Genomic DNA, 15,950 nt, shown 5'->3' with positions numbered 1-15,950 from the left:
TGTGATGCTGGTTAGTTTGGACGTCCATGTTAGCATGGAGCATAATCAGTTTTCTCACCACAAACTCATGCATGATTTCCTTATATGATTTTTGTGACTGTATTTATAACTCAATCAAAGCCTCTGTTGACTCCTTCAGTAGGACGCTGCTTTGTTAGGACAGCTGTAACGGTTCCAGGTCAGCCAGAGGGAATGGAAATGTGCCTGAGTTCCCATTTGGTGACCCATCAGCTCCAGTCTGGATTGTGTTGGTCAGTTACTGGGATCCTTGCACTGGGAGCAGTGGCTCATGTCCTCAGAGTAGAGCTCTACCTGGATGGTGATGCTGTAGAAACCAAACTTGGTGTTGAGGAGATCAGTGGCCTCATGCAGAACGGACTGAGCATCAGCACCCTCCTCTGATGACGCAAGAAGACAGAGAAGATCAACACAGTGAGCCTGTTTCCCTGCTATACTGGGCTGTACATACATTTAATATGTGAATCATGAGTTTAATTGTATTTAATTATAAATACTGCTTGTAGTTTACTCTGGTATAATAAAGAACAAAATGCTCCTGATCCAAATGTTTCTACCTTAGTGCAGGTGATCTTACCTATGGCCAGGTGGACAGACACCAGTGCCTGACCCAGAGTCAGAGCCCACAGGTGCAGACAGTGCATGGACTTCACAGCCTTAACAGACAGCAGCACCTCCTTCACTGAGTTGAACTCTATTCCTTTAGGAGACCCTGAAAACCCAAAGACCACACAGGAATGACGCTGCTCTAAGCACAGATAAAGTCCGTCTCTCTACATGTCAGTTAACCAGTAACCACATAGTTAAAGATCATTTCAGTATTTTGTTTAAATAATCTTTTTAAACCATATCGGGATCCAGGCTCCGCTGCTACAGCAGAAGGTTTTCTTGAGGAAGCTCCATGATGTCCAAAGAGAATTTGTTAATGTCCCAAAACCTCCACACCCCCAGGATGTGACCATCTGCTCCAGCCTTTGTTCTTCATCAGCTCAAAAGCTGGAACAACAACGTCTGTGTACTGTGTACTCTAAAGAATGTGTGTGATTACTACAGGTGAGATGACGGATACTCCGTCGCCTCAGGGGACATCATAATGATCACTTCCACGTTCTGGTCTGCGTGCACCTGTTTGATCAAGATGATCAGTGATCACTTTAACCTGACAAGTCTAATTAATCCACGTGTGTTAAAATTAATCATTTTACCATAACTGAATAACACACTCATGTATATTTGTATAGAATCATGACAATGGCTTTTTATATAATACTCAACGTCATTGTAAAATCCAAATGTTCTGCAAAGCTCTGCGTCAGCGTGAAGTACCTTCCATCAGTATCCTGAAGACGTCTCGTAGGATGGTGATGGTGGTGCAGAGGACAAAGACGGAGAACAGGAACGTACAGATCGGATCAACAATTTTATGCTCAGGCTGAAAGAGAGGAAAGAGCTTATGGAGACTTTAAGGAGTCAGTTCAGAGACACCAGAGGAGGTTTTTCACAGTCAGGAGTCATCGAGGCCCTCAGGGCCGAGGAGAACATCTTGATGATAGAATATTACCCTTGTTAAAACAGAATAAAATAAGCGTTTGCGTAGCACTGTGGACACTTTAAAACACACCTTTACAGAGAGTTTTACATGTGATTACCGTGATGCTAAATGTTATGTTCACTTTGGCATGTTTAATGTTTTATAAAAGAATATTCCATTCAAATACAAACCACACAAACAAGCGACTGGGTTATATTCAGATTTTTTTATCGAGCAGTCTCACCCTAACGTGAAAGTAATGTATATCTGACCTGAACGTAGATAACCACAGCCGCCACCATGACGCCGACGCTCTGCAACAGGTCTCCCACTACGTGGATGAAGGCGGCCCGGACGCTCGTGTTGCCGTGGCCACCGAACAGCGAGTGGGCGTGGCTGTGAGCGATGGGACTCTGGCCGTCCTCGTCAATGTGGTGATAACCACTGCCATGGGCGTGAAAGGTGGTGGAGTGATGGAGGATGTAGGCCATGCTGCAGGAGCAGAGAGGTGTGGTCACTGTCTCAGCCTGTCTTTAACGCTTCCACTGAACAGCAGCACAGAGTCAACTGAGTCAGATCGCAGACGTGATGGACGGACGTGTCGGAGAATCTCCTCACCTGGTCTCACAGGTGTAACTTCTGAAGTGTTAATGTTTGTGTTGTTGTTCAAACTTTCTTTATTTCTTAGTACTATTTCCATGTCCTAGATGTCTATTTAAATTTGTAATTGAACCCCCTGTATTTTATTTTTTAAATTTAGTTTATCATCCTGTGACCTTGAAACGATAGACGTACAGAAGCCTAGTCGTAAGTATTGTAATGTTTTGTAAAGAAAACATCTCACAAACCATACATACAAGCTTCATCAAACTATTCCATGTTTTTTAAGCATGATGACTACCTGTGATCATGCTGTGACATTTTGAAATCTGACCAGTTTTACTTTGGTGTAGTTTCCATTTTTTTCCATGTAATTCTAAGGTGACTCTGGGTGTTGGCAAACTTTGCCATTGCGTGCTTCAAATCCATCACCAAGGGGATGTGTCAGACGGGTGGACAGCGACATGTCATTTATTTATTTAAAGATAGTGAATAGAGAAGGCTAAAAGTTGATCCACTTCTATTATTGAATGAGTGGTTTGATATCTGATGCTGCATCAGTAATGTGGATGCATGTGGTCTCCATATGATGCACTTAACAAAGACATGCAGGAGTTTCCACTAGAATTTTATTCTAGAGAATGTGGGTTAAGATGACTTTAAACTCCTGGGAAATTTGAAGTTTGCTCTGTATAATTCCCAAAAGATGAAGCCAGTGGAAGCGTGGCATTCATGACGAACTTTTAGTAGTCAATGAGCTGCTTGATTTTTTAAATTTCATTGTAACAGCTCCATAATGTATATTCACAGACATCATGCTCGGAACCACTCACATTATATTAACAATGACGGCACACCCAGAGGTGATTAACATCACGCGGCCATCAATCTCATAGTCGTTGTGTATGATCCTCTCGATGGCTAGATAGACCAGCGCCCCGGTGACGATCCAAATGGAAATGACTGAGATGAACGCCCCGAGGATCTCTGCAGGGAGACGAGACGCAGGAATTGTAAGCACTCCGTCGTAGTCACACTATTTATCACATTTACTCCACAAAAGGACACGTCTGTTCAAATGTCCCAGCAGGACTGGAAATTAAATAACAGAGGCCACATCTCAAAGCAACAAATACCAAGATCTGTGGACACATGACGGAGGCAGACTCAGGTGAAGTGTCTACTTTACACGACGGTAAACCAGTGGGTACTAACTCTCACTAGCTCTGGAAATCACATTCTGCCTCAGCATTCTGTACCAAAGTCAGCATCGAATCTGGATTCAAAGAGACATATTTTGCAATAAATATATCCAGTAAAAAATATAACAGATAATTAATTTTTAATATTGGCAGTTATGACACAACATGATTGTAACCAGGGACTTTTCCAAGGGTTCTATACTTATATGCCAGTCAATGCAATGAAATGTCCCGACAGTCGTCCTTTTCTCCTCTCTCACTCATCCATCATTTCTGGAACATGATCTCATGTCCTGACCTGATCTGTGCCAACCAAAGTTCATGGTCTTGGTGGGCGGTCTGGAGGAGATCCACAGGGAGAACAGGCTCACCATCATGCTGCCAAAGTCTGTCAGGAGGTGGGCAGCGTCAGTCATGATGGCTAAGCTGTGGGCCAGATACCCTCCTGTAGGAAACCAGAACACACGTATAAGAAATATTAGTGGCCAGTTGTAGGGCTTGATTATATTTGTATACTAAATAATTTCTAATTCGGATTAAGATTAAGAAGCTTTATTGTCATCATACAAGGTACAACAAAATTTCAGGGTTAGAATGTTGAGTTGGTTCTGGGTGCGACGCCACCTCGGGCTAACACAACCTACTATTCATTAGAAGCATGTTTTTTCCGGATGTAAATGTAATTAATGTAACTGTCAATTAAAATTCGCATAATGCTATCTATTACTGATTAGGACCTGTCACCAAACGTGAAGTCTTCCTCTGGACTGCAGCATCTCGAACAGCCTCTACCTCAACCGTTTAAAGGTTTGTTAAACCTGAGATTTAATGCAGCCGATGCATATTAATACTCTAGAGAAATACTTGTCATAAAAGAGATGTATTCTACTTTATACCATCATTAACGGTGAGGAAAATCAGCCACTGAATCCGACTCACCATTCTATACGCTTGGACATAAAAAGTTTTGAAGCTTTCATTTTTTGTCTGATTCATTTCTCACGGAATTACAAACGAATCAACAACAAACCAATTAATGTATTCATTGTGCACTCATTCATTAGCTTTGCTGTCAATAAATGTCATAAAATACACATACAATATACAAAATGACACCATTTGCTGTCAAAGGTTTTCAGCACAGAGATCATTTACCAGCAGAAACCACGTCTCTGAAGATCCCAACGGTCTGACCCCAGAGTGATGAGATCAGCAGCCTAAGCTGGTATTACAGCCTGCTGCAGTAAAAATGAGTGAATCAACTGTTGTGACAAACGTCAGCTGTCAGACAAACGTTAATTCATCAGCTGTGCTAATCACAGCGAAGGGTTTCATGTATGTATTTCCTTTTTACTGATAATAATGATAAATTTGAATATGTAGCACTTTTTAAAAAAAACAACGCTAAACGCAGTAAAGCGTCCCTCAATAATTTCACCTGAAAATCTCGACAATGAAAAAATAATCAGAGAATCAGAATCAGTCTTTATTTGTCATGCTGACACACGTTTTCACATTTGACGGTACGAAATACGTCTGACAAGGTCCCAGTAAGCCCGATCGATATTTAAGTTAAGAAAAACAAGGTCTGTTAACACCTAATTAAAAGCAAATACCATTTATTACAAAAAAGCTATAGGATAAACATGTGTTGTAAAAGGGGATTAAAAGGTGGATACTGATTTTGCCTGCCTGAGATCTCCAGGAATATGGAACTATTGGAAGGGGGGGGTGACCTCATACAGCGGTTTTGGGGGAGGGGGTCAGGGAACAAATTATTCGAGGTTTTGAAAACATGCAGCAAAATCTATTAAGTGACCTTTGGTCTCACAGGCAGCCAGTGAAGGGCAGCAAGAAGTGGAGTAACGTGGTCACTTGAACGGTTCACCTGCTAATGTCAGAATAAATTACACTGCAGGATTCTATGCAGGGGACATAAAAGTGTGGGTGACCGGAGAACAAGAGGAATGACCTGATTTTAATCTGTTATGGCTGAGAAAACCAAGGCTGCTACTTTAGTCACCTGAGCATGAAAGGACCAATCAGAATCACATATAACGCCTACATTTCTGGTGTCCTTCTTAGCGTTACGAGGTGAGGCTTTCAGACTAGTCTTGGATCTGGAGTCAGTGAGTTTCAGGAAATTTTTCGACAATCATTTTTTGAGGTCATCATAGGTGGATATAATGCAGAACGTATAACTGGGTGTCATCTACATAGCAATCAAAATCAGTAAGATCACAAATGCATGATTTGCCCTAGAAGGAGCAGCAAATGTATTCAATTAATAAATGGGGGACCTAAATTGACCCTTGGGATAGAGGAGCAGAAGAGGAGGCGCCACCAAGCTCAACAGAGAAAGACCAGTTTGACAGAAGACATGAACCAGCGTCCTAACAGTATTTTTCATGTGACCAGTGTCCCCCTAAACCCCACACATTCACAATGTTGCACTGCTCACACACTGTCATTTCTAAGAAAGTTCAAAGAAGAAGCAAAGGAAGCCATTAACCTGGACAAAGTGTACCTAAACGCGAAAAATAAGATAAATGTAAGCAGGAAGATTTTTTTATTTATGGATACCAATCATTAAGTGCTGTTACTACTAGATAATCTATGGGTAGTAGAAATGCTGATTTAAAAAAAAGAGTACCGTACCGTATATTTTACAGTCCAAGAGTTACAGCAATGTATTCTGTATCACAAGCAAAAGCACACGTCATTGTGCAAAATGTTACGTCTGAAAGGTGTGTATCAATCAATCAAGTTTTATTTATGTAGCGTTTAATCATGTAGTGCTGATATGTGTCGTTTCTTCTAGAACAGACACTAAGCCAGGCCACAACTGGACCTCAGCGGCCAGCGCAGCACCCTTCCCATGGCCACAGCGGATCCCTCACGTATAACACTACACATCTCACGTATAACACTACGCATCTCACGTATAACACTACACATCTCACGTATAACACTACACATCTCACGTATAACACTACACATCTCATGTATAACACTACACAACTCACGTATAACACTACGCATCTCACGTATAACACTACACATCTCACGTATAACACACTACACAACTCACGTATAACACTACACATCTCACGTATAACACTACACATCTCACGTATAACACTACACATCTCACGTATAACACACTACACATCTCACGTATAACACTACACATCTCACGTATAACACTACGCATCTCACGTATAACACTACACATCTCACGTATAACACTACACATCTCACGTATAACACTACACATCTCATGTATAACACTACACAACTCACGTATAACACTACGCATCTCACGTATAACACTACACATCTCACGTATAACACACTACACAACTCACGTATAACACTACACATCTCACGTATAACACTACACATCTCACGTATAACACTACACATCTCACGTATAACACTACACATCTCCCGTATAACACACTACACATCTCACGTATAACACTACACATCTCATGTATAACACACTACACATCTCACGTATAACACTACACATCTCACGTATAACACTACACATCTCACGTATAACACTACACATCTCATGTATAACACTACACAACTCACGTATAACACTACGCATCTCACGTATAACACTACACATCTCACGTATAACACACTACACAACTCACGTATAACACTACACATCTCACGTATAACACTACACATCTCACGTATAACACTACACATCTCACGTATAACACTACACATCTCCCGTATAACACACTACACATCTCACGTATAACACTACACATCTCACGTATAACACACTACACAACTCACGTATAACACTACACATCTCACGTATAACACACTACACAACTCACGTATAACACTACGCATCTCACGTATAACACTACACATCTCATGTATAACACACTACACAACTCACGTATAACACTACACATCTCACGTATAACACTACACATCTCACGTATAACACTACACATCTCACGTATAACACTACACATCTCACGTATAACACTACACATCTCCCGTATAACACACTACACATCTCACGTATAACACACTACACATCTCACGTATAACACACTACACAACTCACGTATAACACTACACATCTCACGTATAACACACTACACAACTCACGTATAACACTACGCATCTCACGTATAACACTACACATCTCATGTATAACACACTACACAACTCACGTATAACACTACACATCTCACGTATAACACTACACATCTCACGTATAACACTACACATCTCACGTATAACACACTACACATCTCACGTATAACACTACGCATCTCACGTATAACACTACACATCTCACGTATAACACACTACACAACTCACGTATAACACTACACATCTCACGTATAACACTACACAACTCACGTATAACACTACACATCTCACGTATAACACTACACATCTCACGTATAACACACTACACATCTCACGTATAACACTACACATCTCACGTATAACACTACGCATCTCACGTATAACACTACACATCTCACGTATAACACTACACATCTCACGTATAACACTACACATCTCATGTATAACACTACACAACTCACGTATAACACTACGCATCTCACGTATAACACTACACATCTCACGTATAACACACTACACAACTCACGTATAACACTACACATCTCACGTATAACACTACACATCTCACGTATAACACTACACATCTCACGTATAACACACTACACATCTCACGTATAACACTACACATCTCACGTATAACACTACGCATCTCACGTATAACACTACACATCTCACGTATAACACTACACATCTCACGTATAACACTACACATCTCATGTATAACACTACACAACTCACGTATAACACTACGCATCTCACGTATAACACTACACATCTCACGTATAACACACTACACAACTCACGTATAACACTACACATCTCACGTATAACACTACACATCTCACGTATAACACTACACATCTCACGTATAACACTACACATCTCCCGTATAACACACTACACATCTCACGTATAACACTACACATCTCATGTATAACACACTACACATCTCACGTATAACACTACACATCTCACGTATAACACTACACATCTCACGTATAACACTACACATCTCATGTATAACACTACACAACTCACGTATAACACTACGCATCTCACGTATAACACTACACATCTCACGTATAACACACTACACAACTCACGTATAACACTACACATCTCACGTATAACACTACACATCTCACGTATAACACTACACATCTCACGTATAACACTACACATCTCCCGTATAACACACTACACATCTCACGTATAACACTACACATCTCACGTATAACACACTACACAACTCACGTATAACACTACACATCTCACGTATAACACACTACACAACTCACGTATAACACTACGCATCTCACGTATAACACTACACATCTCATGTATAACACACTACACAACTCACGTATAACACTACACATCTCACGTATAACACTACACATCTCACGTATAACACTACACATCTCACGTATAACACTACACATCTCACGTATAACACTACACATCTCCCGTATAACACACTACACATCTCACGTATAACACACTACACATCTCACGTATAACACACTACACAACTCACGTATAACACTACACATCTCACGTATAACACACTACACAACTCACGTATAACACTACGCATCTCACGTATAACACTACACATCTCATGTATAACACACTACACAACTCACGTATAACACTACACATCTCACGTATAACACTACACATCTCACGTATAACACTACACATCTCACGTATAACACACTACACATCTCACGTATAACACTACGCATCTCACGTATAACACTACACATCTCACGTATAACACACTACACAACTCACGTATAACACTACACATCTCACGTATAACACTACACAACTCACGTATAACACTACACATCTCACGTATAACACTACACATCTCACGTATAACACACTACACATCTCACGTATAACACTACACATCTCACGTATAACACACTACACAACTCACGTATAACACTACACATCTCACGTATTACACTACACATCTCACGTATAACACTACACATCTCACGTATAACACACTACACATCTCACGTATAACACTACACATCTCACGTATAACACTACACATCTCACGTATAACACACTACACATCTCACGTATAACACACTACACATCTCACGTATAACACTACACATCTCACGTATAACACACTACACATCTCACGTATAACACTACACATCTCACATATAACACTACACATCTCACGTATAACACTACACATCTCACGTATAACACTACGCATCTCACGTATAACACTACACATCTCACGTATAACACACTACACAACTCACGTATAACACTACACATCTCACGTATAACACTACACATCTCACGTATAACACTACACATCTCACGTATAACACACTACACATCTCACGTATAACACTACGCATCTCACGTATAACACTACACATCTCACGTATAACACACTACACAACTCACGTATAACACTACACATCTCACGTATAACACTACACATCTCACGTATAACACTACACATCTCACGTATAACACTACACATCTCACGTATAACACACTACACATCTCACGTATAACACTACACATCTCACGTATAACACTACACATCTCACGTATAACACACTACACAACTCACGTATAACACTACACATCTCACGTATAACACTACACATCTCACGTATAACACTACACATCTCACGTATAACACACTACACATCTCACGTATAACACTACACATCTCACGTATAACACTACACATCTCACGTATAACACACTACACATCTCACGTATAACACACTACACATCTCACGTATAACACTACACATCTCACGTATAACACACTACACATCTCACGTATAACACTACACATCTCACATATAACACTACACATCTCACGTATAACACTACACATCTCACGTATAACACTACGCATCTCACGTATAACACACTACACATCTCACGTATAACACTACACATCTCACGTATAACACACTACACAACTCACGTATAACACTACACATCTCACGTATAACACACTACACAACTCACGTATAACACTACGCATCTCACGTATAACACTACACATCTCACGTATAACACACTACACATCTCACGTATAACACACTACACAACTCACGTATAACACTACACATCTCACGTATAACACTACACATCTCACATATAACACTACACATCTCACGTATAACACACTACACATCTCACGTATAACACTACACATCTCACGTATAACACTACACATCTCACGTATAACACTACACATCTCACGTATAACACTACACATCTCACGTATAACACACTACACAACTCACTTATAACACTACACATCTCACGTATAACACTACACATCTCACGTATAACACTACACATCTCACGTATAACACTACACATCTCACGTATAACACACTACACATCTCACGTATAACACTACACATCTCACGTATAACACACTACACATCTCACGTATAACACTACACATCTCACGTATAACACACTACACATCTCACGTATAACACACTACACATCTCACGTATTACACTACACATCTCACGTATAACACTACACATCTCACGTATAACACACTACACATCTCACGTATAACACTACACATCTCACGTATAACACTACACATCTCACGTATAACACTACACATCTCATGTATAACACACTACACATCTCACGTATAACACACTACACATCTCACGTATAACACTACACATCTCACGTATAACACACTACACATCTCACGTATAACACACTACACAACTCACGTATAACACTTCACATCTCACGTATAACACTACACATCTCACGTATAACACACTACACATCTCACGATGAACAACATTTTTGTCTTTTGCATTTCAAGTGGGACAAATCACTTATATTAAAACCAGGGCTTTGAACCAGAATTTTTTGCCAATCGGTTCATTCCGAACAGAAACCGAATTATAACATTTCCGGTTTTGCGTTCCACCCATAATCAAAAAAATAAAGAAATAAAAACATATTTAAAAATAATGACGGTGTATTTTTTAAATACGTAGTACAACACAGTCCAACCACAGTCACCTTTTTGTTTCCATTAGCAACCATGAACCAAACAATGAGGTGCGCCGTGTGTACGGTTAAAGTAGAGAAATAAACTCCGTTATTTAGACTGAGCCTCTTTATACAAGGAGCTGAATGGGGCTCAAAATACGGTAACTTAACGACTTTTAAATTGGCAACCAAAGCAATTAGTTAATATACTTCTTCTTCTTCTTTTCCTTTCGGCTTTTCCCTTCAGGGGTCGCCACAGCGAATCAATTTCCTCCATCTAGCCCTGTCCTTTGAATCCTCTTCTCTCACACCAACTACCTTCATGTCTTCCCTCATTACATCCATAAACCTCCTCTTTGGTCTTCCTCTAGGCCTCCTGCCTGGCAGTTCAGAACTCAGCATCCTTCTACCAATATATCCACTATCTCTCCTCTGGACATGTCCAAACCATCTCAGTCTGGCCTCTCTGACTTTATCTCCTGAACCTCTAACATGTGCTGTCCCTCTGATGTACTCATTCCTGATCCTATCCATCCTGGTCACTCCCAGAGAGAACCTCAGCATCTTCATCTCTGCTACCTCCAGCTCTGTCTCCTGTCTTTTCCTCAGTGACACTGTCTCTAGACCAAACAACATCGCTGGTCTCACCACAGTTTTGTACACCTTTCCTTTCATTTTAGCTGAAACTCTTCTATCACACATCACACCTGACACTTTCCTCCACCCGTTCCATCCTGCCTGGACACGCTTCTTCACCTCTTTTCCACACTCTCCATTGCTCTGGACTGTTGACCCTAGGTACTTCAAATCCTCCACCTTCTTGATCTATTCTCCCTGTAACCTCACTCTTCCACTTGGGTCCCTCTCATTCACACACATGTACTCTGTCTTACTGCGGCTAACCTTCATTCCTCTCCTTTCCAGGACAAACCTCCACCTCTCTAGCTTCTCCTCCACCTGTTCCCTGCTCTCACTGCAGATCACAATGTCATCTGCAAACATCATAGTCCATGGAGATTCCTGCCTAACCTCGTCTGTCAGCCTGTCCATCACCATAGCAACAAGAAGGGGCTCAGAGCTGATCCCATTCCTCAGGCATCTTCTCACTATCTAAGATCCTGTTGAACAACCCAGTCAGAAACTCTACTGCCACCTCTCCTAGACACTTCCAAACCTCCACAGGTATATCATCAGGACCGACTGCCTTTCCACTCTTCATCCTCTTCAAGGCCCTCCTCACTTCATCCTGACTCATCTTTGCTACATCCTGGTCCACAACAGTCACCTCTTCTAGTCTTTGTTCTCTCTCATTTTCCACGTTCATCAACTCTTCAAAGTACTCTTTCCATCTTCCCATCACACTACTGGCACCTGTCAATAGACTTCCATCCCTATCCTTAATCACCCTAACCTGCTGCACATCCTTCCCATCTCTATCTCTCTGTCTTGCCAACCGGTATAGATCAGTCTCTCCCTCCTTACTGTCCAACCTAGTATACAAGTCATCATAAGCTTCTTGTTTGGCCTTTGCTACCTCTACCTTCACCTTACGCTGCATCTCCCTGTACTCCTGTCTACTCTCCTCAGTCCTCTCAGTGTCCCACTTCTTCTTAGCTAACCTCTTTCTCTGTATACACTCCTGTACCTCCTCATTCCACCACCAAGTCTCCTTATCTACTTTCCTTCCAGATGACACACCAAGTACTCTCCTACCTGTCTCCCTGATCACATTAGCTGTAGTTGTCCAGTCATCTGGAAGCACCTCCTGACCACCCAGAGCCTGTCTTAACTCCCTCCTAAAAGTCATGCAACCCTCTTCCTTTTTCAGCTTCCACCATTTCATCTTCTGCTCTGTCTTTGCCCTCTTCATCTTCCTCACCACCAGAGTCATCCTACACACCACCATCCTATGCTGTTTGGCTACACTCTCACCTACCACTACTTTGCAGTCGCTGATCTCTTTCAGGTTACACCGTCTACACAAGATGTAGTCTACCTGTGTGCTCCTACCGCCACTCTTATAGGTCACTCTATGTTCCTGCCTCTTCTGGGAGAAAGTATTCACTACAGCCATTTCCATCCTTTTTGCAAAGTCAACCACCATCTGTCCTTCTGCGTTCCTCTCCTGGATACCAAACCTGCCCATCACCTCCTCATCACCTCTGTTTCCTGCACCAACATGTCCATTGAAGTCTGCTCCAATGACAACTCTCTCACTTCTAGGCATGTTCTGCATCACTTCATCAAAGTCCGACCAGAATTTCTCCTTCTCCTCCAGCTCACATCCTACCTGTGGAGCATACCCACTAACAACATTGAACATCACACCTTCTATTTCTAGCTTAAGACTCATCACTCTTTCTGACACTCTTTTTACCTCCAGGACATTCCTAACAAACTCCTCCTTCAAGATAACTCCTCCTCCATTTCTCTTCCCATCTACACCATGATAGAACAACTTCAAACCTGCTCCTAAACTTCTAGCCTTGCTACCTTTCCACCTGGTCTCCTGGACACACAGTATGTCTACCTTCCTTCTCTGCATCATGTCAACCAACTCTCTACCTTTTCCTGTCATAGTTCCAACATTCAACGTCCCTACTCTTAGTCCTATACTCTTGGTGTTCCTCTTCTCTTTCTTCGAGCGAACGCACTTTCCTCCTCTCCTTCTTCGACCAACAGTAATCCAATTTCCACCGGCGCCCTGTAGGTCAACAGCGCCGATGGCGGTCGTTGTTAACCCGGGCCTCGACCGATCCGGTATGGAAGTCATAGGTTTGATTCGCATGTTTGATTTGGCAAAAGTTTTACGCCGGATGCCCTTCCTGACGCAACCCTCTGTATTTATCCGGGCTTGGGACCGGCACAATAAGACACTGGCTTGTGTCCTCTTGCGGCTACATTCAATTAGTTAATATACTATAGACTATAATTATAGATATGCCCCCACCCTACAGTAAACAGAACCACAGCACTACACCTCTGCTTTATGACAGTTATATCATGTAGTTCAGGCTTATGCCTCCTACTTAGACACTACATGACATAAGAACAGAATAACTTCCTCTCTGTACTATATTAAAAATTTAATTTAATTTTTTGTAACCTTTAAATTGATGGATATTAACCGAATCATATTTAAAATGCTTTCCTAAATTCCGTAAAATTTTTCTCATATCCTCATTTAAGGCCTTCCTGCCATTTTCAGTTCTATAAGACACAATCTGACCCTTCTGTCTCTTCCTGTCTTGATTGTGATTCTGGAGATTTACCTATGACTTCACCAATCATGAAGACCAGGCAGACGGCTGAAGCAATGTAGAGTTTCTTCTTGGCCATCAGTTTGTCCACGCTGTCTTCACACGCCAGAGCTTTAGCACCGTGGCAGTGGGTGCCAACGGGTCGTTTCATCTCAATGGCATCGGATGTTCCTCCATTTTTAAAAGTAAAGTTGGGGTACTCCTCTTTGGAATCTGGAAAGGAGCTGAAGGGAAACAGATAATGGGCATTAATGACAACAGAGGTGAGTCGTGTTAAAGAGCCTGTGTGCCCAGTCAGAAGTGATCTGTGTATGTTGATAACCACCAAAAAACACCATGTGTCCAGCAGAAATGCTTGCCTCTACATTAGTCTGGGTGTCTATGAAATAACACGTCAGTACTGTCTTAATTCAAGAAGTCAAACAAAGTCAGACTTTCTTTATTTGTCATTATGCACACACAGGGATGGTACAACGAAGGCCAGATGGATAGTTGGTCCTTCCACTGAAGGGGTACTGTACATCCAGGTGCAGGTTTATTTCTATTCTATTCTTCTATCCAAAAGAAAGCAGGGAAAAAATTATACGGCGACATGTTCATGGACTAATTACAGCACTTGTATGAGGAATTCACTCTTTCACAGAGATGATATAATAATCTGCAGTTTTAATGGAATTTATTTAAAGCAGAAACCTGTCAGTCTGCGCCTTCCAGTGAGTGACTGATGAGCTCTTTCTGGTCCTCATCCTCGGCCTGGAGATTAGGGACTCTGTCTCCTTAGTTTGAAAGAATCTTGGTTCATTGTGTTCTTCTTTGCTGTTCAGCCCTGCTGGAGCATTTTTAAATCTAATAATTAATAAAACACCACATCCCTATCCTCTCCTACTGCCTCATCAGCACTGTCCTTTGACACAGATGATTTTATAATGCTTCATTGACTCCCCAGAAGGGGATCCTCTGTATTTGACCCAGCCCTGAAGGCAGTATCTGGCTCAAGGATACATGGAGGGGGAGCAGTGGGGCACATGTGTTCAGACAAGTTCAGACAAAACTCACGTCAGCTGGGAATTCAGCCCAGACCAGCTGCTATAACAGCTCCACGTCCTCTGTGATGGAGGTCGTCCTCCAGGAGGAACGCCGTGAACTTCCACACGTCTCAGTCCC

The 15,950-nt window shown here is 41.6% G+C and overlaps 1 protein-coding gene across 1 annotated transcript; it reads right to left on the bottom strand.

Moving 5' to 3' along the window:
• Positions 1–252: 252 nt before the first annotated feature.
• On the bottom strand, positions 253–15,550 carry slc30a2 (solute carrier family 30 member 2). The gene is made up of 8 exons (XM_068342999.1): positions 15,480–15,550; positions 14,799–15,010; positions 3,650–3,796; positions 2,983–3,136; positions 1,822–2,041; positions 1,345–1,450; positions 596–730; positions 253–398 (listed from the first exon to the last, which is right to left on the bottom strand). Exons 1-8 carry the CDS (start codon positions 15,530–15,532, stop codon positions 253–255), a joined length of 1,173 nt encoding a protein of 390 aa, XP_068199100.1. The 5' UTR covers positions 15,533–15,550.
• Positions 15,551–15,950: the final 400 nt, after the last annotated feature.

The sequence above is a fragment of the Antennarius striatus genome, chromosome 19, assembly GCF_040054535.1.
Source record: "Antennarius striatus isolate MH-2024 chromosome 19, ASM4005453v1, whole genome shotgun sequence".
Classification (NCBI taxonomy): Eukaryota; Metazoa; Chordata; class Actinopteri; order Lophiiformes; family Antennariidae; genus Antennarius; species Antennarius striatus.
Note: the sequence above shows the minus strand (reverse complement) of the source record. Positions and strands in the feature narration are given on the sequence as shown.